A 26378-nucleotide genomic window follows, 5' to 3' on the forward strand; every position below is an offset into this window, starting at 1 on the left:
CCAACATAAAAAATAAAACATAAGACATAAAAATTGGGCATGTTTGATACATTGTAACAATGATTACAATGTAATGAGAATAAGTATTACAATAAGCTGTAATGGAATAATAATTCATATTCAACCATTTGGTGATAACACATGAATAAGAGGGTGGAATAATGTCATATTTAGTCAAATTTCCCAAAACACCCTTTTGAATTAACTTTTAACTTGTCATGACATCAAAGTAGATTTTTTTTTTAGAGAGTTTCAACCTATGGCGTCCACTCCTGATGATTCTCTTTATCATCAGACCAAGACATCAATCAGTTTTTGGTGTAAGCGGGGGTTGAACTCCAGATCTCTTATTTAACCATCAGAGACTTTACCAGTTTAGTTAACTGGAACCCACGATATCAAAGTAGATATAAACAATAAGACAAACGGGAGTTTCACAATTCATAAATATCAAACTTAATAAATAAATAAAAAGAACGTGGCTTTAATCTCATGCTCACACCCGAGAATGAAAGCAATGCTGGGAATAATTGAGTATTTTATCCTTTTTTTTTATATTAGTTTAAAATGATAATTAATAGGAAAAAAAAAATGAAAACTATCGATATAGAATTGAGTGTCTCTCTTGACAGCCAAAAAATAAAGTTGGGTCTCTTTCTTGCGGTACTGGAAAGAGGAACAGAAAAATTAAGACAAGAAATCTCATCAATTAAGAACAAAGCCAAGAAAGACTACCTAGTGCGTAGAGAATAAATGGTTACAAAAAAAATATTCTTATTTGCATGGGAGAGAGGGGGTGGCCACTGGACCCTCCACCCTTCATATTCTTATTCTCAACGAGTCCAGTGGCACACTAGCCACTGGACACAAGCTCTACCATTCATATTATTACATTCAATGTGGCATTTACTTATAATAAAAAAAATTATAAAAAATAAAAATAAATAAATAAAAGAGAAACGCATTCAATGTATGTGAGAAAAGCTAAAAAGCAAGAAAAGAAAGTTGTATAATTAAATAATATAGAGACGTGCGTGTTTCAACTTTCAACTTAAGAGTTGATGTTCCTTCACACACACCCAAAAAAAAAAAACCTTAAGAGTTGATGTGCACGTCTAAGACGTGCACGTCTGGCTCGTACATTGAACATTTTATTTACAACACACAGGAAAATGTGTTAACTAGTTCAGAAATTAGTTAGTAGAAAGATTAAGGAACCACTAACTTACAAGTAATGATAACGTACGTAACTTCATAAATGATAAAATCTTTTTTTTTTTGGTAAAAATGCAAATTACGTCATCTAATTTTGATTAAAATCTATTTCAGTCTTTTAACATTACTTCTGTTCAATTGAGTTCAAATCTAAATTTTAAGTTTATTCAATTAAGATCTTTCCATCAACTTGTATTAATTTTTTTTTTAAATATGGAAAATATTTTTCAATAATTAATTGAATTTTTTAATTTTTTAAAAAAATTGAAAAAATAAAAATAAAAATTTGGACTCTTAACCGTAACATTTAACTAATTTGATTGAAAAAACTTTAATTAAATAAACTTAAAACTTAGAGAACTCATTTTTTGAATGAAAATAAAATTAAAAAACTGAAATGAATTTTGATCAGACATAAAACGTTGCGTATTTGCTTCAAATTTAATAGCAGTGGTAGTGTGAGTAGAGTGATACTTGCAAGGAACAAGTTATACCGATAGACTTGTAGCTCACGGGACTCTATAGGAAATTAGGAAGTCCTTTTCAAACTATGGGCTAGGCCACTGCCAAAAATGAAAGAAATAATTTATAGAGGCAATAAGATAAAGCAATGTGGCTTTATCTTATTGCCTCTATAAAGAATCATCATGCAAGTTAAGAATTAAGAGCGGCCCTCAGATACACATATCTTGTGAGTTGTGAGAGATATAATTTTGTTTTGTAAGTGGAATTTCTTTACCAATGGTGTAGTGCATGCCATCGTTGTCATGTTGAAATTATAAGCATTATTTGTTGAAGTTGATAAAGCATTTAACGCACCAAGTAGGTTATAATTTATTGAAGACATAAAAGACAATCACAAAAGAGTATAACTTCACAACTACATAAAGTAGGTATTATAAAATTTTCTATTTTTACGCCGAATGCTTGAAATTTTGTCTATTCGTCCACTCAATTTGTGATTTTAAAATCAATACCAGGAAAACTGACTTGTGGATTAAATCCACAAAACGATTGTCTATAAAAAGTACAAGATTTTTTTTTTTTTTTTTTTATAAGCAATAGAAGTTTTCTTGAATAGAAAAGTACAATGTGTTTACAATAATAAACTCAATGCACATTTTTTTTTTTTTTTTTTAATAAGCAATAGAAGTTTTCTTGAATAGAAAAGTACAATGTGTTTACAATAATAAACTCAATGCACTTAAAGATGAGTACAAACAAATCAAATAGAATAGCTAACAAAAGATAAGAAATCATTGCGTAAAACTCCAAAGATGAGACCACTCAAATAAAGTTCCAACTAGCAAAGATTTCAAAAGATCTGCAGGCCCCTCAATGCCTTTAGAAAGTACGAGAATCGCATTCCTGCCAAACAAGCCACATAAGACAAACCCTGGTACCATGTTTCATACATTTGAAGAAAAATTCTCCAATCAATTCCTCCATGCAAAGAGCTAAGAGGCAACTATATTAAGCATCACCCATTGTACCCCAACCATCAGAAAAACTTCACTCCACAATGCATGAGCAAACTTATAATGAAGTAGAAGATGATCCACAGTTTCTTCATCACAATAACACAAACAACACCAATTCACAAGTAAGTTCTTCTTAACAAGGTTATCAATTGTAAGAATCTCACCCCTAATTGTTTATCCATAAAAAGAAAGACACTCTTTTAGATACCTTTACACACCAAACACTCTTCCAAGGAAAAGAAACAGAAGGAGCATCCAAAAGAGAATTATAAAAAGAGCACACATCAAATACGCCCTTCCGAGTCAACTGCCAATTCAGAATATCATCACCCACCACCCCCGCAGGCATTTTGGAGTAAATATGCTTGAAAAGTATACACTCTCCAATTCTCAGTCATGAAAAGCCAAATGGAATAATACATTCCAACTCCTACCTCCCCCTGCGGGTGCAATGGAAGATATTGACATTCTCCTTAGGCTCACACAGCCAGTGAGTTATCAGAAAAATGAATATGTATTTCATCATCACAAAAATGATATTGTAAGTTGTAACCACAAAAGACAACAACTAGGGAAAGAGAGATTTCCATCGTTTAACAGCCAATATTTCTTCAGGCACCAAAAATCAAGTATTGGAACCCATCATACCCACGTCTTCACAACACAAGGCCAGTGAGCTAAATTGACATACAGCTTTTAAAATCTTTTATGGTTAAATCATTAAAACAAACCTACAAGAATTGAGCTTTTTGCAAGGGGAGAAAAGAGCAATATTAATTTTTTTTTTTTAAATGAATATGTTGGATCAAAAATCGAGTACATCCTTATAATACAAACACAACTTCAGCCACAACCAGACAACATATTAACATCAGGAGGCTACAACCGGGCGTGCGGTGTTCCTTCCAAGACCAAGACCCAAGCCCAATGGGATGCTGTCAGTCTTAGATTTTCCATGGTTATTATGGCTGCAATGGGAAGAATGAACATGCCCGTGATGGGTATTGGTGCTATTAGAATTTACATTGATGACAACATGGCCATTGCCATTAGTTTGATGAGATTGGGCATCCCCATTTTGTAAGTTTGAATTCCTTGTCATACGCACCATTCCAATCTCCTCAGAACGAGCTGATTCTTCAATATACTCCACATCTTCGTTGTAGCCATTAATCAAGAAATCAGAACAGTTCTTCTTCATCCCATGATCATAGGGGTTTCTGAACCGACCGCCCGGACCCCTTAGGTAGCTGTAGCGCATTGCATTTGCCATTTCATTTGTTGTGATGTTGCGTGATATCTGTGGCAAGATAAGAAAGGATTCAATACTAGTAACAGGATAGAGAAATTGTTGAAAATATCATATAGATGGAAGCTAAATATTAGAACTCAAAGATTGCAAAATGGATGAAAGAGAAAAGAGGCATCAAACTCAATACTAAATTTATATCATTACACCATGTTCTACTTCCAAATTTATATCTGTTATCAGACATTAAGATCTCTCTCGTGTGTGTGCACTTCTTTTTGGTATATCATGACACAAAATATTATCACTGCTTCAACCCACAAAAGAAACCACACAATTAGCAATGACAAAGAGTGTCGCTGAATTTCTCCATCCCTCCCTCTCTCTCTTCTCTCTCTCTTTTTGCTTCATTTAGCAGCTTTTATAGGCAGAAGATTACAAACAATGACTTATCCTCCCGAAAATCCAGAGTGTAAACCCACAACCATTCCCTAGAACCCTTAATCTCCCTTGTGTCTGTCCATAGCTTTTTTTTTTATAAGATTCTTTAGGAGCTTTGTTTTGGGGGGATAAGCCTATTAGGAATTTCTTTAAACAAAAATCATAAAAAATGACTTCTCCGCCCTGAGAATCCAGCAGGTGAACCCACAAAGCATTCCCAAGAACCCTCAAATCTCCATACAAAACTTGTTAAATTACCAGTTCTCCCAAAAACTTAAGCTATTAGGAGATGGTTTAATCATTTAACCACATAATTCTAACACTCTCCCTCAAGTGTGGGCTCAAATTCTCTTTTAATTGGTGATGCCCAACATGTGGGATTTTTAATGGGAGGTAGTGTGGAGGAGACCAGGATTGAACTTAGAACCTCCAGCTCTGATATCATGTTAAATTACTGATTCTCTCAAAAACTTAAGCTTAAGCTATTAGGAGATTGTAAATTTAAATATCTAACCACATAATTCTAACGAAACTTAAAAAAAAAAAAAAAAAAAAAAAAAAACTACACGCCACGTAATACAAAACCATCAACAACAAATCCAAAATAAAAGAGCTAATCAAAAATTTGGTAATATAGACACTAGTAGGGAATCTAAAAGGGAAAGGTTTTACTGCATACTTGTATTACAAGGGTGTATGTGGTAGTAAAAAGAAAGGGACAGTGTATAAGGTCCACTTGGTCATGTGCATTGCACATGACCCTTGAACACGTCTCTTTCTTTTTGCTGCCACATACCCCTGTATACAGGAATTTGCTGCATACAAAACCTTTCCCAAACTAAAAAACCATGAATGACTTGGAAGAAAAATGATTTTTTTTTAATCAAAATATTTCCCACACCACTTCCAAAATGTTCACTTCATATCTGGAAGGCATTTTGGTGTCGCCGATCTGATTAAGGGTATGCAATGGCAACTAGGTAATGGGAACCAGATCAGCTTCTGGTGGGACAATTAGTTGTCTGGTGATCCCCTTTTGGGGCAAGGATAAAAGGCCCAATCTCCTTGGAAGAAGAACAAAGAACGGTAGCATTTGTTCAATCTGATACAGACTGGAATTTAGATTTACTTATTCGACAACTTCCTACTCCGATTCAGGAGACTCATAGAAGCACACCCATAGCTCAATATCGATAATGCCAGACCATCTAGCATGGCCTAGTGATACCAGGCAGTGTTCAGTCAAAGAGGCGTCCAGACACTTATACCACTGTGAGGCTATTACCTTTGACAAAGGTCAGTGGGTTGGATCTGGAAAGCCCCATGTTATAATAAAAATCTGCTTCTTCATCAGGAAATGTGCCCATGATCAACTGCCTACATGAAAATATCTAGCCCATATACAGAATGGAATTTCCCAAGACTGTCCCCATTGTATTCAACCTGAATCCACCATACATGTTCTTCAAGACTGCCACTGGGCAAGAGAGTTTTGGATAGCATTCCTAGGAAACTTACAATTGGATTTCTTCCAACTTCCTTTGCCATGTTGGCTGCATCAAAATTTCGATAACAAACTCTGGTTCCCGACCATCATATACCTTGGAACATTATGTTTGCATTTGGACTATGGCAGTTATGGTTATCTAGGAATGCTACAATTTTTAGATCCACTAATTGTTTAATTCATCAAATAAAATATAAAAACCCACACCTAGCATTAGAGTACTAGTACCTTGCCCACCCCGTAAGGCAAATCCTTCCCCAGGAAAATACAAATAGTTGCTTGGACACCAGGGACTGACACTTTATTACCTTAAATAAAGATGGCAGCACGGTAGGTAATCAAGGTAAGGCAGTGGGAAGGGGTGTCATTAGAGTTAGGTATGGCCATTGTGTTAATGGGTTTTAGCTGCATATTGGCACTACTACAAATAATATTACTGAATTATGGGCTGTTAGATATGGTTTAAACTTAGCATGGCAACTAGTGTATATGCATCTCATATTAGAAGTAGATTCAAAACTTGTTATTAATTGGCTAACAACCCATGATGTATTGGCACTATGAGGCCAACGGATGTGCTGATGGCTTAGCGAAGAGGGGGGAAGGAGAGCAAACATGCAGTGTTGAATATAATAGTTGCCCATCCCCTTTTCTTTTTTTCTTTTTTTTTTTGTGGATAAAAAAGAAAAGTCTGTATTGATAAAGCCACTGTGTGTGCCATAAAAGCTGCAAAGAGGAGACACAAAGTATAAAGAAGAAAAAAGAGGAGACAGAGAAGAAAGTTAAGTTTTCACATTACCAAAGAAGAAGACTAACTGAATAAGATAGATGAATTTCGTCTTCAATTTAAGCTGGTTTTGCATTAGCTTGAAAAGAGAGTATTAAGATCTTGTAATCCCCATATTCTCTTTGTTTGATGAATTATATATCAAGAAGTTCTGGTACATGGTTTTGAACACGTTTATTTCTCTTATATTTTGGAAATTCGTAGACTTTACCGCAAGTTGAAGTGGAGTATGTCCCAAAGCCTGCTGAGCTTGATGATGGAATGGATGAAGAATTTAAAAATATTTTTCACAAATTTAGTTTCCATGAAACTGCTGCTACTCAAGTTAAAGGAATCCTCCTCACCCCTTCTTTTTATATAATATTGACTTTATGATATTCTATTTTCTTTAGGAGAAGTATGAGTATGACATGATGCATTAATTATTCTACCCATCCAAGCTAATGATAACAATGATGAGCAATTGAGCTCTTTTTTACAAAACCCACACTTTTTTATTTTCTTTTTTCCTTTTTTCTTTTTTTCTTTTCTTTTAGGGAGGAGAGAGACATAAAGGTGAGCAAAAATACACATTCACCCCTGTTTTTAACAGAGATGGGTTATGGGAACAAACAGAGCGAACCTCAGGTTGGCAAAATAACACTTTTCAAATCACAAGTAGGCAATATGAATTCGGATCAAACCACAAGTGAGTTTACTGTAATTACCAGCCCCTTTCCTATTTTAAAAAAAAAAATAAGGAACAATGAAAAAGAATATCCAGTCAATCGTCCTGCAGCAGCAGGAAGATCCCTGATGACAAGATCAGAAAAGTCATCCTAGATAGGCCAGACACTCCAAAAAAGTAGAATAATCATAAAATAAAGGCTGAAAGTTGCACAGCTAATGCCAATTGTCTTATTAGACCTAATGAAAATGTGACATAAAAGTGCATCACACCTTGAGCAGAATAGAGATGCAGCTTAGGATTATGAATTCAATTATTATAAAAGCCAATAGTTTTTTTGGTCGGCAATGAGCTAAAATCAATAGTAAAACAGCACCAGAGTCCCAGCATTGCAAATGTATTGAAAGTAAAGAAGATCCCATAGACATACCTGAGAAGCTTGTACTAGCGTTAAAACTGCCACGCCAAAGAAGAGAAAAATATCCATAATCAGAAATGATAGAGCACCAACATGATGATTACCAGCATAGTTGATCCACTTCCAAAGAGAAGGGGGTGCAAGTGGATCAGTTAAAAGTCCTGCAAGCATCAAATTATTTTCTTTCAGCAGACTAGGCCACCAAAGAACCCAGAAAAAGTAACTTGAACGATAAGTTGAAGACAAAACTAACTTATACACATACTTGTAAGAGTAACTGCACCAGTGATCAACATTGCCAAAACTTCTAGAACAAGGAATGCAAAGAAATCCCACTTGTTTTTCTGGAAACAGAAATTGATAAATGATAAATCAGACTAAAATTGATCAATACGGAGAACAACATGTACACAAAGTGGAAAAGAATTGTTACAACCAAAAGCACAATATTAAGATTATGTCAAATTCTTTAATTATGATATTATCTGTGATTAAAGATATTTCAGAACAGCCTAGGAAAGGAGAAAAGGCTGTTTATGATAACTCTGCCTAATTTTTTTTTTTTTTTTTTTGATAAGTATAACCATGCCTAATATTAACACCAAAAATACTAGAGTGTCTACAATAAATTACAAATTTTAACTGGAAAATGGAAGGACAAACATGAAATTAAATAACTCATCAATGTCAAACCACCTTGCCGATACAATTGGATACCCAAGGGCAATGATGATCAAATTGTTCAATACAACGATTGCAAGTGGAACAATGCTTTGCACGGAGAGGCCTGACAATCTAATGACAGTGAAAAGGGACATCTTGTTAGGAAATATTCAAAGTAAACAATAAGTTACACAGTGGCTATGAATGTCAGCAGGAGATTGCACCTTGCATGTTGCACAGAGCTGAGACCAATTCCCAGCTAGCAAAGCAGGATTATTTCTCTCTATCTTCAACAATGGTTCCTAACAAGAGTAAGAAAATAAAAGTATCCACAATCAGTTGAAATTGAAAACCATATTCAAACTCAAAATTCTAAATACAGTTTAAAAAAATAATAATAAAAAATGCTGAAAGAATATAAAGAGACTCTGAAACAATGATATAAATGTTACTCAATCAGTGAGATTTACAACCGAAAGATGGTGAGTGAAAAAAGAACAATATGCAGTCTAATCAGTAAGAGATATAAGAACTAAAAGAGGCTGAATGAAAAAAGAATAATACTCACATCATCTTTCATGTTTTGTGGATCATGCACATTCATTCTAATGAAACCAGGATCCTTTCTGCAAAGGAAATAGAGAGATCAACCAAAAATTAAATAACATAAACCATGCTCCTTTCCCATGTCTAAACTACTTGCAGATGTGTGAAGTACTCATTCTAGCAGCACATCACCTTAGGTTATATGCAGATGTGCAGGTGCATGTTAGTACATGGTCAATTTTCATAACATGCATAGACATGAACATTCAGTGTGATTATTCTTATTAAAATGAAAATTGGGTGATTATTAATAAAAAAAAAAAAAAAAAACAATTGACTTGAAGAAAGAAAGATGACTCACCCCCAAAAAAATTGAGAGAGAGAGAGAGAGGGCCACCATGTTTGAAAACTAAGCATGACTAACATTAGGAACTAAAAGATTTCAAGTGAAAATGGGGGGAATAAAAGGAGACTAGAATCAATCACTGATATAACTTGACATAGCCAGTACAGATTCAACTAATTCAGTTTCTAGCACTAACATACCTGCTACACCTATAAAACATAACTAGTCCCGCAGATGCCAGGAAAACACCTAACCATGCAAAGAGACCCGAGCCAGCAGTCAATTTTGGAAAATTTGATGCTGCAGCCAATGTGAAAAAACAAAGCACGGTTAGCATAATCATGACATGAAACAAATAGTTCTAATTTTTTTCACACAAGCTCAGGGTAAATACCAATGATGACAGATTGAGTATAAGTCACCAGTAGCAGAATTATTAAACACCAAAGTATAGGGGCAAGTCCTAATTTTGAAATTTTTCCAAGGCGGCTATTCCCATCAAAACGTTTGTCAAGGAGCCTTCTAGCATTTCCCTACAAAATAAGATACATCAACCATAAAGCTGCTGTTTCTTTTTTTTCTTTTTCTTTTTAAATCAGAGCATAAAACATGTAGTATATTTCAGCAAATCTCATAAGCATAATCCAACATTCATTTTCAAAAATCCCCAACTTGGAAAGGAAAGCCTGTGTAAGAGGACGATTATACAGGTAAAAAGTTAAAAAGAACAAGTCAAGCTACCTCAAAAGCTAGTATTGTGAATCAAGTAAAAGTCTCTGTCAGTAATTGTCAGTGTCAAGTTAGAGACTTCAAATATATGCATTCAGAATTACCCACATCAACCATCAAGGGCAGAAAGAAGGTGGTGGTGTCATTATCAAAAAAGAAAGAAGGGAGTAGCGTCTGACAAGGAAATCAGATCTTTGAATAAGGTTCATAAAAATGTTTGTTTTAAGTGTTTCACAAATCCATATCTAGAGCTCTTTGAATAATTCCAAAGTAAGAAAATCCAGAAATCCATGGTCTGCAACAGTAACAAAGAAAAATAATAATAATGTCTTCGCATAGAATCTGAATATCCGATATTGATATAAATATAGAAATACCCTGGATGTTCAATTGTCAATAGAAGCATTCAGGCCAAGTTTCCAGGAGATGAAAAACTTCCCCAAGATACCCAGGCCAGGGAGTGTATCACATTAAGGCCAAGTTCTAAAGTGTTTATAGGATCAATGTGATACAGACAGACACCCATACACATTTGAAAACGCTGGGATAGACAAACAGTAGAAACAAGGAGCATACAGAATTTCATTGCTCAAAAAACACTTGTTCATGCACTGAGGCATAGAACTCTTGCTGAAAATTCTCAAGGAAGTTTAGCTGTCTGGGAAACTTGAATGCAAGTTCAGGTCCCAAAACAACCTTTATTCCGCCACAAAGTATTCTCAGCATTAAAATGAGTTGACAACGAACACCCGGAGTCATGTAAGAAAGGTATAGAGAAAAAAATTCTCTGTCAAAGTAACATTACTAACAAAAGTTAAAGTGTTTTGGTTATGAATCACCTACAAGGAAAAAGGCAACTTGTCTGTGATTCTTATCAGAAGCGAGCTGTGCTGGCGTAAGTCCAGTGTTATCAGTCACCATCAAGTCTTCCTTCTTGCCAGCCTGTACTAACACTGTGCATGCCTCTAAGTTACCTCTGATAGCAGCCCAATGGAGAGGAGTGCAACCTAAAATTACCAAGAGAAAACAAGGAAATAGGTATAACGATTGATTTGTAAAAGTATACATTGCTCCTTTATCTATTTGACAAAGTAAAACAGTCTAGTGTTAAAACTTTAGAACTTAGCACGAGAACTTACCCTCTTTATCCTGGCGACCCCTATATGCATCTAGGAACAAAAGAAGACGTATAGAGTCTGCAAATCCTTTATAAGCAGCCCTAAAGTTCAGCCAGAAAATAAATAATAAATTCCTCCAATCTCAAACTGAGCAAGAACATACAAAAAATCTTCTGCCATGGGAAATATATAATATGATGAAGCGAGGACTACAAATTATGGTGAAAGTACCATAAAGCAAACTTATCCACTGTACTGCCGTGCAATGTTTAGTAGCATCACAGTACATCACCAGTGAACAAATTAACAATATTAGAAAAAATATTTCATATAGAGTAGAAAAAAAAAAAAATATAATTTCATGGGATGCATGGAAGGTAGAACATGTGTGATGTATCATGTAAAATCACTTATGATAATATAAAGCAGCTTTCCATTGAAAATGATCAATTGTCATGCGCAAACTCATGCAAGGAAGAAAAAAAGGAGGAAGAAAATTAATTCGAAAACGCATATTGAAACAAGTCAAAAACAGGAGAAAAAGTATAATTTTACTCCTCTAAATATGGTTAAAAACCAAAATAGAGAGACATTTTAACATTTAGATATGACATTTGCAAACTAAGTGAACTGTTACATCAGTGTGATAAAATAAATAAATAAATAAAAAGCAGAGCATGATAATCAATAAATTTTCATTTCAACATCAATAGATGATGCAGTTAAAATTCTCAAGTACCAGTGCAAAGGACTTCTTCCGTCATTATCGGGAGCATCAGGGTCAGCATTCCATTTGGAAACAATGTGATAGAGGAAAGCTGTCTGACCATATTGAGCTGCAACATGTGTTGACTGCACTCAAGTCAAAGATAAAGATAACTATTAATATGCACAGTCCAGAGTTTATTTTTTGATAAGTAAAAAGAGATCTTTTTTTTTATTTAATACAGTCCAGAAATGTTTGAGGGCCAAAGTATATACCAGTTAAAAGTATATAAATTGTGCCCGAGAGAATAGAGGCTCAATGCCATTGGGAGATTCCCAGGTTCAAACCCCACCCCCTCTGTACGAAAAAGGTATTTAAATTGTGAACCTAGAATATAATCCAAACTAATAATACAGAAACTACACAGAGTCATTGGAGTTGTCCAAGATTTGTTACATATCAAACTGATAATAATAATAACAACAATAATCGAAAAAATGAAATTCAAATTATAAAAAACTTAAACAGATGACCATGTTAATCCATCCTTCCACCATTGGGAGCATTCTAATAAAGGATTTCACCATTGGGAGCATTACAGGAGCTCCTGTAATGCTCCCAATGGTGGAAGGATGGATTAACAGGAACAAATTAACAATATTAGATGCATAATTCTTTGATAGTGGGGGACTCACAAATGCTACTGTAATGCAATTTTGTCACCTAATCTTTATCTTTCAGTACTTAATTTCATACGATTTGGACATTAATTTTAAATGCACATGATATTCTTTACTTTTTCTTATATTCGCAACACAATAAAATTTATGCTCATTCCATATTTCACATATCTTACCCATAGATCTGAATTTCTCCTTAAAAAAAATATTCTTCCCGTATCTTTTTTTCATAGGTAATAGAAACTTTATTGAGTAAAAATAAGTACAAAATGTTCACAATGATGAACGCACTATACTTGAAACAAATACAGCCAAATCAGAAAGAAAAGCTAACAGATTGAAGGAAAACAGAAATAGAGTTAAAATGCGTAAAACCCCAAATATGAGACCAATCAAACAATGTCCCACTAATAGAAACTTCACCAGATCCAAAGGTCTCTCTCCACATCTTCAAAAATACGAGTATTACGTTCCTGCCAAATTAACCACATTAGACATGCCGGTACCATATTCCAAATACTTGAACAATGTTTCCCCAACCAGTTCCTCCAAGCAAATAGAAGAGAGGCTACATTCTTTGGCATTACCCACTGAACCCTAAACAAACACAAAATCTCACTCCATAAAGCATGAGCAAACTTACAGTGAAGCAAAAGATGGTCCACAGTTCCATCATATCGACACAGACAACACCAATTAACAAGGGTCTGCCCCCTTTTAATAAGATTGTCAATAGTAAGGATATTTCCCCATACCGCTGTCCATAAAAAGAAAAACACCCTTTTGGGTACCTTTATGCACCATATGCTCTCCAAGGGAAAGAAACAGAAGGAGGCTTTAGTAAAAAAATTTAAAAAGACCTCACTTCAAAAACACCCTTCCAAGACAACTGCCAATTCAAGGTACCATCACCCTCAACCCTAGGTAGTTTGGAAAAAATGAGATCAAAAAAAGTAAAAACCCCCTCCAATTTCCAATCTTGAAAAGCACAGAAACTATATATTCTAACTCCTACTTCTCCCATCTGATGCAGGAGAAATCAAATCAGAAATCCAAGCTTCTCTAGATACAGAACACACAAACAGATCCGGAGATCCTTTAGGGGAATAGGCCCTCACCAAGGATCATTACAGAACCGAATACGATGGCCCTCTCCCACCTCATACACCATATTTCTTAAAAAGCTTTCAGCACATATTCTTCTACATCCCGCATCCATGAGTTCCTCTACCAACTTGAGTACACCAGCCCCCTCTAGCTTCTCAATATTTGGATGCTATAACCTAACGCCATAAACGATTCACTTCCCTCACGAACTGCCATAAACATATACAAAACAAAATTTGGTTAAATAACCCAATCTTCCTGATCCCCAATCCACCTACCTCCACCAGCCAACACACCTTGTCCCAAGCAATCAAAGGATATTTAAAAACATCCTCCAACAACCCCCATAGAAAATTTCTCTGAATTTGCTCTAATCTATCTGCCATAGCTTGAGGGATATTGAACAAAGATAGATAATAGGTAGGAAGACTCGAAAGAGTGCTTTTCGGTAAGGTCTGCCCGCTTTCGACAAATATAGATGTTTCCAGCAGAGTGGCATAAATAACCCAATAAAGAATGTATTTTCTGCTGCCAAGACAAGAAAAACAGCTTCCTCCTTTTGGTTCTGGAGAAAAGATAAGTAGAACACCAATTCTCATACTGAGAAGTTACTAAAGGCAATTTCTGAAGCTTTCTGTTGAAGACTCTAATACACGAGGAACTATGTCACTGACTTAAAGTTATTGTAAAACAAGTGCTACATTGGACCGTAAACTACATGCTAGTTTTAGCACAACAATTAAGCACAGTCCTAAAGAAGTTCACATGATAAATTTTTTAAGAAATTAAAAAATAAGCAGGATCTACCTCTTACCTATGCTATGCAAGACATTATCCCTACCAATGATAGCAAGGCATCTACCAAAGGATACAAGTTTGAAAATCAAGAGCAGCATCCTAATGCTCAAGTCCATGGGTTAAATCAGATTTCTCTGCCGAAACGACAGTACCAGAAATAAGACAGACTATTAGAAAACAGAATAGCATGCCCATTTGATAAATGATTGGCTTACATATAAGCCTTGAATTATTTCCATTCCCGTATATTCGTGGAACACACGCATGCAACAATAAATTATCATGCACTGGACCATGATGGATCCATGTCAATGCATCATTACATCTACACTATCCTCTAGCAGGAGGTCCAGGACTATTTTTTTTTTGGGAATAAACAATGAAATTTTAACTTCAGAATTCCAGATAAATTTTTTTTTTTTAAAAATTAATATTTAGGAAAGAACAAGAATAGTTAATGTCTAAAGAAAGAAGATAAGACCAACCTGATAGCCATTCATATCAGCAACATTGACCCGTGCACCCTCTTGGAGTAATACCTCTGAAGCTTGGATTGCACCCCGAACCGCACTCCAATGTAATGCAGTTTGCCCAGTTTGATCTGTTGCATTTACATCTCCGCCATTCTGCCAATTAAGAAAATCCAAATTAGAAGAGTCAAATGATTTCTTTTTCCAAGACTTAATTAAATATATAAAGCTGAGCTAAGTTTACTTTCTGTCCACCAACAGACACAAAACATGAACCCCAAATCTGCTTCCATTTCTTTGCTTGATTTCCTCAATTTCTCATCAGCTGAAAATTAAACATCCAAAATAACCAAAAACCAATCCAATAATCCATCAAAGAACCAAAAACAATGAACATGTTACTTCTATTATACACCAGCTCAACTACACACCAAAACTAATCAACTACAACCCCATTCAACAAAGACCCACATAAACAAAGCTTAACAACGTAGCAAGTGGAGCAAACCCAATTCGTAAAACCCATCAAATAACCAAAAGAACACACAACACAAGACCTCAGTAATCGCACTAAACAAAAATTAAAACAATAGCAACAAAACCTTAGTCCCAGATTTTCTTTTGAGGTTGGCTATGGATCCTCAACAGATTAGTCAAGGTCGGCCACAAGTATTCTTTTCCTTCATTCTATTCTATCTGAAGTCATATTCATTATTACTTCTTAATTGACATTTCATTTTTTACTACTTCGACTAACATTTTTTTTTTAGTCTTCCTCTACCATTTTTCATTCCCTCAGCTTGAATCAACTCAAGCTTTCTTATCAGTACATTAGTCACTTCCCTCTAAACATAACCAAACCATCTCAAGCAGTACTCCCTCGTCTTTTTCATCGACAGGGGCCACCCCTATCTTTAAACGAATTTCATGCTTCAAAATCCTATCTTTCCTTGTATATTAACTTCCTCATTTCAGCTAGGCTCATTTTATGAATATATTTTTTTCTTAACAGCCCAACATTACGTACCATATATCATAGCTGGTCTTACAGCAATCTTATAAAATTTACCAAAAATAGCACTGCATCGAGACATAGTAAGTGAAGCAAAATGAACCCAATTCAGAAAATTCATCAAACATCCAAAAGAACATACATAAAAGACAACAACTTAATAAAAATAAAAAAAGCAAGCCCAAACCCATTGAAACAAAAAGAACCCAATTCAGAAAATTCATCAAACACCCAAAAGATCATGCATAAAAGATAACAACTTAATAAAACAAAGCTCAAACCCATTGAAACAAAACAAATTAAGCAAAGAAAAAGAAGAGAGAGAGAGAAATGGGGAACCTCGATAATATACTGAGCAGCGGCAGTGCGGTTATTGAGGGCAGCCCACTGAAGAGCGAAGTAGCCGAGTGAATCGGGCTCCGAAACCGAGCAACCCTCTTCCTCCACCAATCTATGCAGCTTCTCCAAATCCCCGTACGCCGCCGCCGTGTACACATCGTTTCGCAAGCTATCTTCTCCAACTCCGTTGGCTACACCTCCGCCTCCCGAATCGGCGGCCAAGGCCGAAGCCGAAGCCGAAGCCGAAGCCGAAGATGATGCTTGGTCACGAGACTCGACCTCTTCAACGACCTCGATCTCCGACGACATTTCTCTACAAAGCCCAAAAACAATTTTGATACAAATTAATATAGGAATTGGATTTCGTTGACTTCGGAATTCCCTATTGGACAATGCTACAGAGAAAGAGAGAGAGAGACTTGGGTCTTCGACGCCTCCCGTTTTGACTGATAGAGAGAGAGAGAGAGAGAGAGAGAGAGAGAGAGCGGAAGAGAGAGAAGAGGAGAAGGCAGACCACTTACCTATGAATTTCCGTAAAATGACAATACCAAGAATGATGAGAATGGCACCACAATACATACCGCACTGCCTACGAAATATGGCCACATTTCTTTTTTTTTTTTTTTTTTTAATGATATATTTGATTTAAGCAGGAGCGCTATGTTTATAATATTTTTAATAATATTTTCACATAAATTATAGGTGATTAGTTATTATTAATTTAAATTTGAACTTAAAGCTAAGACTACTTTTTTGATCCAATAATAACAACCAGTAACAATCTACCACTTAAAATTTGTTGTAAAAATGTTGAGGATATATTATTTCTCATTGGATTTTATTATATTGGCTAATCTTACGGGTTCACAAACTATTTTACATTTTTACAAGTACATTTTTACAAGCGATTGATGTGTATAATTTTTCATTAGTTTTTCTGGGGGTTCAATTCTTACCTAAACCAAAAATTTATGGATGTTTTGATTTGATGATAAAGAATTATTGTCAAGAAATGACGTCATAGGTTAAAACTTTCTAAAAAAAATTTTATTGATTTTCATCTAACCCACCATTACCATATTAGCAGTTTGTAAATTTTTTTATTAAAAAATTTGTATCCCTAGCATTACTCCTTAATATTTTAAGGTAAGCTAATGCCATAAACACGCAGGAGTTAAGGTTCATTAAATGCTTTATTAAATAATTTTTTATTTTTATAAAAAAGTAATAATATTTTTATTTATTTTTTAATAAATAAAGTCACGCTATACACATATATTTAAAAAATAAAGAAAATAATGTTACAATAACAAATTATTTTATAATATTTTTACAAATTGTTGTCGTAGCAAATACTTACTAGTTCTTGTTTGGTTTCACTGCTAACATTATTTTTTCACTTACCAATAATCACCCGTCACATCAGCAATTTATAAAAAATTTCATTAAATAGTTTGTTGTTTTAGCATTTTCCAAGAAAAAAATACATATAATAATAATGAATTTGTGCATACAAGCCAATAAATCATTACTAAGTGTGTTTTAGTGTTTGACAATATGCATTACAACTCATAATTGACCATTTATTAATCTAAAACTTGTGCCCTTATGGCACTTGTTGATAGAGATTGCAATGGGACAAGGTGGGGTCAAAGGATGGGGTCTTCACCCTTGTCTTGTATGGTTTTGTCTTATCTCATCTTTGCTTTGCCCCACATGAAGGGGCAAACTGCCTTGCCCCATTCCCACCCCTTAGAACTTCACGGGGCTACTTCATATTAATTTGTCACACCCTCCTTGCACCTGTTACAATTTTTTTTATAATATATATATATATATATCATTAATATAAATATACTTGAAATTACAATTAAATTTATTATATCAAATCAAACTATTTTTTAGTAATAAATTGTCCAAATTATTTAACAAAGACAAATCACATAAAATAAAAAGTCTTAATATTTATGCATTTAAATACTTAGTAATACAAACTAAGTCTTTAACACTAATAGAGCAAGGTGTGGTAGGACTAAAAAGCTTAAGCCTATCCCCACCCTAACCTAGGGTGTGGGAAAAAAATCTTGCTCCTTTCCTACTCCAGTACCATTACAGGGCTTGAAAAACCTACTCAAGGCAAGGTGGGGGAAACCTGTTCCAAACGAAGCGAGGTGGGACAAGGCTAAAAAATCTAAATCTATCCCCGCCCAGCCCCAGGGTGCGGGGGAAATATCTTGCCCTATCCCTATCCCACCACAACTACATGGTAGGGAAAAATTGCCATCCCTACTTGTTAAACAAAACCTTTGATTTTTGGCTAGAAGTTTATAAGTCCATTTATTTATTTATTTTTAAATCTAACAAAATTGGTTACAATCTATTGACTCACCCTAATGGAAAGAAGAAAAAAAAAATTAAAAATGTGAGATTTTTGGACCAACTAGATCACATATAATTCCTCAATTTCAAGGTATATTAGATTATTTTCATTTACTATTTTTTTTTTTAATACAAACACATCATTTTTAAATAATTTATCTTGTGAGATAGTCATGTAAGACATTTCTCTCCCAATATGTGTGGGTCTTACACATGTAGATCCATATGTTGTGAGGGAGCTATTTTATGAGATCATGAGATACCTTCCTAGAAATTGCACTCTATCTACCAATTCTCCAAGAAATTAAAACCACAAAATTCACTATGACTATATTTCTAGTATCAACCAAATCTAAAACGCATAGATACAAGTTATGCCTTGGAATGAAAGATCATCAAAAGCTGAGAAGCATTTCTTCACTTTGGGTTCCAATGGTTGCAATGCCATTGGGTGCACATGAGATCGAGGGAACCGAGGATGTAAACATGGTAAGATCGTTGGGGTGTCCATAGTTGGTCTTCATGATCATCACTACTTGTAACACACCTAGCCATGCTGTGTGTATGTGAAACATGTGGCTAAGCAAACAAGAAATAAAGCAACAGCTAATCCTTTGTTGTTCATCATGGTTTAGGTCTAAACAAAGGTATAAACTTTCAATCAAGAGTCTACTTTTTCTCTTCTGATGATGAGTGAATATGAAATCGGTGAATTATAATATATATATATATATATATATNCAAAATATGATGTAAAGACGAGTCTTCGAAGCGCGCAAACACAGTTGAGGCACAATATTTATCGAACTCTTGAATAGCTTGACAATAATCTGGCTTCAAAGAAATCATGAAAGAATGTTTTTGGGTCCAAAAAGCATGGTATATCTCATTCATGCATGTTCTTCCTTCATCATCAAAAGCTGAGAAGCATTTCTTCACTTTGGGTTCCAATGGTTGCAATGCCATTGGGTGCACATGAGATCGAGGGAACCGAGGATGTAAACATGGGTAAGATCGTTGGGGTGTCCATAGTTGGTCTTCATGATCATCACTACTTGTAACACACCTAGCCATGCTGTGTGTATGTGAAACATGTGGCTAAGCAAACAAGAAATAAAGCAACAGCTAATCCTTTGTTGTTCATCATGGTTTAGGTCTAAACAAAGGTATAAACTTTCAATCAAGAGTCTACTTTTTCTCTTCTGATGATGAGTGAATATGAAATCGGTGAATTATAATGATATATATATATATATATATATATATATAGAGAGAGAGAGAGAGAGAGAGAGAGAGAGAGAGAGAGAGAGAGAGAGAGAGAGAGAGAGAGAGAGAGAGAGAGTATAGAAGACAAATCCAATTGCACTACAAGTAGTACACCTTAATGAGACTTTTAATATAGCTAAAACTCAAATTTTAAATTCACATCCGATTCTCTCCTTTACTCCCCCGACTTTAAAATTCACTAGTTTGTGTTTAACACAATTTCTAAATCAATTTATTTTTCATTCATAAAAATAGACTATTTTATAATTTATAAGTCATTAACCTTGAAACAAATTTTTTTTTTATTAAAAAAAATGTATATATAGTAGCCTGTTTTAGCGTTTAACCATGATGCGGTCTGTTAATAAGTTTTTTCTTTTTTTCAATTCATTATTATTTTGGATAAAGTTTAGCTACAAAATTGGTTGTACCTTAAGACTATAACCTTACTCAATAAAATAAAAATTACTACATATTTAGAAAATTTAACCGTTGAGTTGCATGTTCTTTGCTCTCTTAAAACACATATCAAATTTTGTGACAACCAGATATTATGTACTATATGATCTATAAGATTATATTTTATGCATAATTTTAAATTACAAAAATTTGCAATTGAAACAATTTATTAATGCCATAACTATTGATCTTTAATTTTTGCAAGCACGGAGGTTATAAGAAAAATATGCAATTCAATGGTAGATTTGTCAAAATTCACCTTCAATAAAAAGATATTAAGGTTGTAGCCTTAAGTCACAATCAATTTTGTAATTAAATTTTATCTTATTATTTTTATCCATATCTTCTATTGATTATTATTATCTTTTAAATTTTTTTTTAGTTAAATAGCAGAAATTATCTTTTAAATTTGAAAAAGAAGGTAGGGTACTTAAAATAGAATTGTTTCTCTCTTTCTTTTAAAACGACAGATTAGAAAGAGTGTTGGCTTGTATTGTTTTAATTAGGAAAAAGTTTAGCTACAAAATCAATTGTAGCTTTAGGCTACAAACTCACTCAATATCTTTTTATTAAAGGTGAATTTTAACAAATTCATCATTGGATTACATCTTCTTCTTATATCCTCCATGTTTGCAAAATTTTAAGAAAATTAAAAATCAATAATTATGTCATTAATAAATTTTTAAATTGCAAGTTTTTGTAATTTAAAATTATGCATAAAATATAAGATTATAGATTATATAGTAAATAATATTCGATTGACACAAAAATTGACATGTGTATTAGAGCATAAAGAACATGTAATTCAACGGTTAGATTTTTAAAAAATGCAGTAATATTTATTTTATTAAGTGAGTTTGTAGTCTAAGACTATAATTAATTTTGTAACTAAATTTTGTCCTTTTAATTATCCTTATCAGAGTTCTAATTATAACAAACAAATATCAATATTTGTTTTTACGCCCTTTCCAAAAAAAAAAAGAATATTAGATAGAATGTAGATACAAATTTAGGAAAACGAATTGCTATGCTTTTGGATTGAAACACGCAAAATAAACCGGTGAGCTGGTTTTTTTTGGTATTAGTTTATATGAGAACTGGTTTATCTTTTAGGATGACAATCATTCGTGGGCAACATTATCTAAGCATATGAATCTCACTGGTTTAATCTTTCATTAATACATGCCCAGGTGGGTGCCGACTACCCACCTTCATTTCCTGCTCCGCACCATGTCTAACTTTTTTTGCACTATGTCATTTACTAAGGCCGGTCACGGTGGGTCATTCAATAATAAATGCAACCCTTATTATGTCGGGATGTTTATCTAAAGCAAAGGTGAATGTTGCTAAATATAGGCGAGTTGTTGGATTTAGGCACCATCCTCTCTGGTTCATCTTTCTTCTTTGATTCCTTTGTTTGTTTTAGATCTTGGTATGCCGAGGTTGGCGTCCCATCGGCTAGAGACTAGTATGTTATATGTAGCAAAGGGCATGGCGTGTTAGAGTCCAAGGACCCTGAGTGGACTTGACCTTCTTCTTCCTTTACAATGTTTTGTCAGCCCACATTGTCATTATCTTGGCGGGGCCTGATCCTTTGTTTCTTTTACCCCTTCTTCACGGGCTAAGGGTCCGTGAGCCTTGTGTGAACAAATCAAGGCTCTACAAAGACCTAATCTGGGCAGTTTGATAGCCTTGCTTGAGCAATATTTTTTACATTTCAAATATATTTACACACTTTTTCATTCACACGTATATTAAATATCTTGGAATCCAAAAATCCTAATGAGAGGGGAAAAAATAAAAATCATAGAGGTACACAATTCGAGAATATACAGTGCAAAGTTTTTTATTTTTATTTTTTAAGAAATAGTAACAAAAAGAAATAGTACCAATGCTTTTTAAGCTAAAGGACTTATATTCTTTCGTTTAAATTTCTACCTATGAGAGTAAGTATTAGAATTGTGTGGTTAATCGATTAAATTTACCATATTTCAATAGCTTAACAAATGAATAATATACACCCAAAATTTGATAATTACCAAATTTTATAATTTCAACTTTTGGCAAGATTTTTTTTTTTGTTAAGTTACAACAATGAAAAGGGGATATCATATCGTAAGTTAAGATGAAATATCAACTAAACAACATCACATTACAACTCTCTCTCTCTCTCTCTCTCTCTCTCTCTCTCTCTCTCTATATATATATATATATATATATAAATATATAATATGAAGAAATTTAATTGAAAAAAGATTGAACACAATGAAAAGATAGATTAAATAAGGCAAGACTTACATACAGTACGTAAGTGTTATTACCTAGGTTCCCCTCTTAAGATTTTGCAATATGGATTTTTTTTATGAGATGTAAGTGTATTTTTTAGTTAAGTAGGCACATAGTTAAATCTTAAAAAGGAAACTTAAGGAACAGCACTTAAGGTACTGTGCCTAAATTTTGTTCATTAAATAAATTAAAATTAGGTTACCAAAAGAAATATAACTATATAAGGAACAATTGAAATAAGAAAAACATATATAACTACTAAGATTCTCTACGCCACTAATAAGTAATAACTACTTCTATGACATTATAATTTTCCTGAATATTGTTCTGGTGCTGATAGTGGTGATGGCAATGACGATGATGAAAATAGGTGTCGTCCTGGTAATGATAATGGGTTATAACTTATAAGTCTTTAACCGTATAAATAAAAAGTCTTTAACCGTGAAAACATTTTTTTTAATCATATAGGGAGACTGTTTTAGTGTTTAACCATGATTCGGTTTGTCAATAAGTTTTTGTTTCTTTTCAATTCATTATTATTTCTGTGGGGCCCGTGGGCCTGACAGCCACAACCCATCGCGTAGTAGGCCCAAGGCCAGCGCCGAGGAGGACTAACCAGCCAAGGCTAAGTCAGACAAAGCCCCTTTTTGACCCACGCCGAAGACCTCTCCGTCCTCGGCATACTAGGGATAATTTTTGGGAGGAGACAAGCCCAGAGCAAACTGTTACATTCGCACTTAATGCATTTCACCTAACCCCTTCTGGCCGCATTAATGGGGATATAACCCCTTAGCAGGGCAACGTTGATCAGAGTGAACCACTTGAGTACTGATAAGACCTCTGATGGAACGGATGGCCAGAAGAGAGGCGAATAGATGATCAACAGATGGAAGAAGGGGATAGGAAGATGAAGACTATATAAGAAAAGCAAGTAAAGTAAAGAAAGGGGGGAAAAAAAAAGAAGAAAAGGGGCTCCTCGGCCACGGGCCGAGGAGCATTCTCCCCGTTGCAAATTAATTCTAAGTTTTTCTTAATAAAAGAGAGTTCATGCTTGGTGAACGACGGCCAGCGTCTAAACCTTTAACCCACTCTCTACAAATTTATTGTTTGGGCTTGTTGGGCTAAAAACCCATTCATATTCAGGGTCAAATCCAAATTGAGTCCCTACAATTGGCGCCGTCTGTGGAGAGGATTAGGGTGCTGGCTGGCGCACCAGGCCATTGCTCTAAGTGGTCGTTGTAAAAAAAAAAAAACCNAATGACCAAAATACTCCCGAAACTTCAAAAATGGCCAAAATAGCCACGAAGTCTAAAAATTGACCAAAATAACTTAGAAACCTAAAAATGACCAAAATACCCCATAAACCCAAAAAATGTCCAAAATACCTCCAAAAACTAAAAAATTACTAAAATACCTCTGAAACCTAAAAAATGGCCAAACTAACCTCAAAGCCTAAAAATTGACCAAAATAACCCTGAAAACTAAAAATGACCAAAATACTCCGAAACTTCAAAAATGGGCAAAATAACCACGAAGTCTAAAAATTGACAAAAATAACCTAGAAACCTAAAAATGGCGAAAATAGCCCCTAAACCTAAAAATGACCAAAATACCCCCTAAACCAAAAAATGTCCAAAATACCTACAAAACCTAAAAAATTACTAAAATACCTCTGAAACCTAAAAAATGGCCAAAATAACCTCGAAGCCTAAAAATTGACCAAAATAACCTTGAAAACTAAAAATAACCAAAATACTCCTGAAACTTCAAAAATGGCCAAAATAACCACGAAGTCTAAAAATTGACCAAAATAACCTAGAAACCTAAAAATGACCAAAATAGCCCTAAACCTAAAAATGACCAAAATACCCCTAAACCTAAAAAATAATCGATGTACCTTCGAAACCTAAAAATTAACTGAAATACCCCTAAACCTAAAAAATGACAAAAATACCCCTGAAACCTAAATACAACCAAAATAACCCCTAAACCTTAAAATGATTAAAATATCCTTGAAACCTAAAAAATGACCAAAATTCCCCGAAACCTATTAAATGACAAAAAGGCCCCTTAAATCTGTAAGTCAATAAAAATACACCCTAAACCTAAAAAATTATCAAAATCCCCTATAAAACCAAAAAATGACCAAAATACTCCCTAAACATAAAAATGACCAAAATACCCATAAACCTAAAAAATGACTAAGATACCCCAAACCCCTATTTTGGTAATTTTAGAGGCTTCGAGTGTATTTTGTTCATCTTATAGGATTAGTTGTATGTTGGTCATTTTAGATATTTTGAGGGTATTTTGGTTGTTTTATAGGTTTAGAGTTATTTTGGTCGTTTTAGACGTTTCAGGGTATTTTGAAAATTTTAGAGGTTTCACGTTGTTTATGGCCATTTTAGCGGTTTTGGGTTTATTTGGGTCATTTCAAAGGTTTAGGGGTATTTTCGTCACTTTAGAGGTTTGAGGGTATTTTGGTCATTTTTTAGGTTTAAGGGGTATTTTGGTCACTTTTTAGGTTTAGGGGGTATTTTGGTCATTTTTAGGTTTCGGGGTTATTTTGTCAATTTTTAGACTTCGGGGTTATTTTGGTCATTTTTGGTTCCAGGGTTATTTTGATCATTTTTAGGTTTCTAGGTTATTTTGATCAATTTTTAGGCTTCAGGGTTATTTTGGCTAATTTTTAGGTTTCGAGGGTATTTTAATCATTTTTAAGGTTTCGAGGGTATTTTGGTCATTTTTTAGGTTTTAGGATTATTTTGGTTATTTTTTAGACTTCAGGGTTATTTTGGCCATTTTTTAGGTTTCGGAGGTATTTTGGTAATTTTTAGGTTTCTAGGGTATTTTGGTATTTTTTGGATTTCAGGGGTATTTTGGTCATTTTTAGGTTTCGGCGGTATTTTGGTAATTTTTTGGGTTTTAGGGGTATTTTGGTCATTTTTTGGGTTTTAGGGGTATTTTGGTCATTTTTAGGGTTCGGGGGTATTTTGGTCATTTTTGGGTTTTAGGAGTATTTTGGTCATTTTTTGGGTTTGGGGGTATTTTGGTTATTTTTAGGTTTTGAGGTATTTTGGTTATTTTTGGGTTTCGGGGGTATTTTGGTCATTTTTAGGTTTCGAGGGTATTTTGGTCATTTTTGGGTTTCGGGGGTATTTTGGTCATTTTTTGGATTTCAGGGTATTTTGGTCATTTTTAGGTTTCGGGGTATTTTGGTCTTTTTTTGGGTTTCGGGGGTATTTTGGTCATTTTTTGGATTTCAGGGGTATTTTGGTCATTTTTAGGTTTTGGGGGTATTTTAGTCATTTTTTGGGTTTTAGGGGTATTTTGGTCATTTTTTGGGTTTTTAGGAGTATTTTGGTCATTTTTAGGTTTCGGGGGTACTTTAGTCTTTTTTTTGAGTTTCGGGGATATTTTGGTCTTTTTTGGGTTTCGGGGTATTTTGGTCATTTTTTGGGTTTAGGTGTTATTTTGGTCATTTTTTAGGTTGAGGGGGTATTTTGGTAATTTTAGTAGTTTTGGGGTTGGGTAATTGGGTACCCAATTAAAACCCAATAAACATTAGTGTTAATTGGGTTTAATTAGGTTAATACCCATTTAACCCAACTAATAATTGGGTGGGTTTGGGTTTATTTTAAGTGGGTGGGTTTGGGTGGACAAATGGGTTTGGGTTGATTTTGCCACCCTAGGCGGGACAAAGACAAAG

At 34.3% G+C, this 26378-nt stretch overlaps 1 protein-coding gene across 1 annotated transcript; it reads right to left on the reverse strand.

Annotated features, from left to right (window-relative positions):
• Nucleotides 1-3458: 3458 nt before the first annotated feature.
• On the reverse strand, nucleotides 3459-16882 carry LOC111986302 (protein S-acyltransferase 24). Its single transcript, XM_024017933.2, has 14 exons — nucleotides 16801-16882; nucleotides 16280-16592; nucleotides 14944-15084; nucleotides 11907-12019; nucleotides 11189-11268; nucleotides 10893-11056; nucleotides 9715-9853; nucleotides 9521-9620; nucleotides 8997-9054; nucleotides 8653-8730; nucleotides 8462-8560; nucleotides 8031-8109; nucleotides 7778-7926; nucleotides 3459-3996 (listed from the first exon to the last, which is right to left on the reverse strand). The coding sequence occupies exons 2-14, from the start codon at nucleotides 16586-16588 to the stop codon at nucleotides 3568-3570; spliced, it is 1938 nt and encodes a 645-aa protein (XP_023873701.1). The 5' UTR covers nucleotides 16589-16592; nucleotides 16801-16882; the 3' UTR covers nucleotides 3459-3567.
• Nucleotides 16883-26378: the final 9496 nt, after the last annotated feature.

Source organism: Quercus suber, unplaced genomic scaffold, assembly GCF_002906115.3.
Source record: "Quercus suber isolate HL8 unplaced genomic scaffold, Cork oak 2.0 scaffold_347, whole genome shotgun sequence".
NCBI lineage: Eukaryota > Viridiplantae > Streptophyta > Magnoliopsida > Fagales > Fagaceae > Quercus > Quercus suber.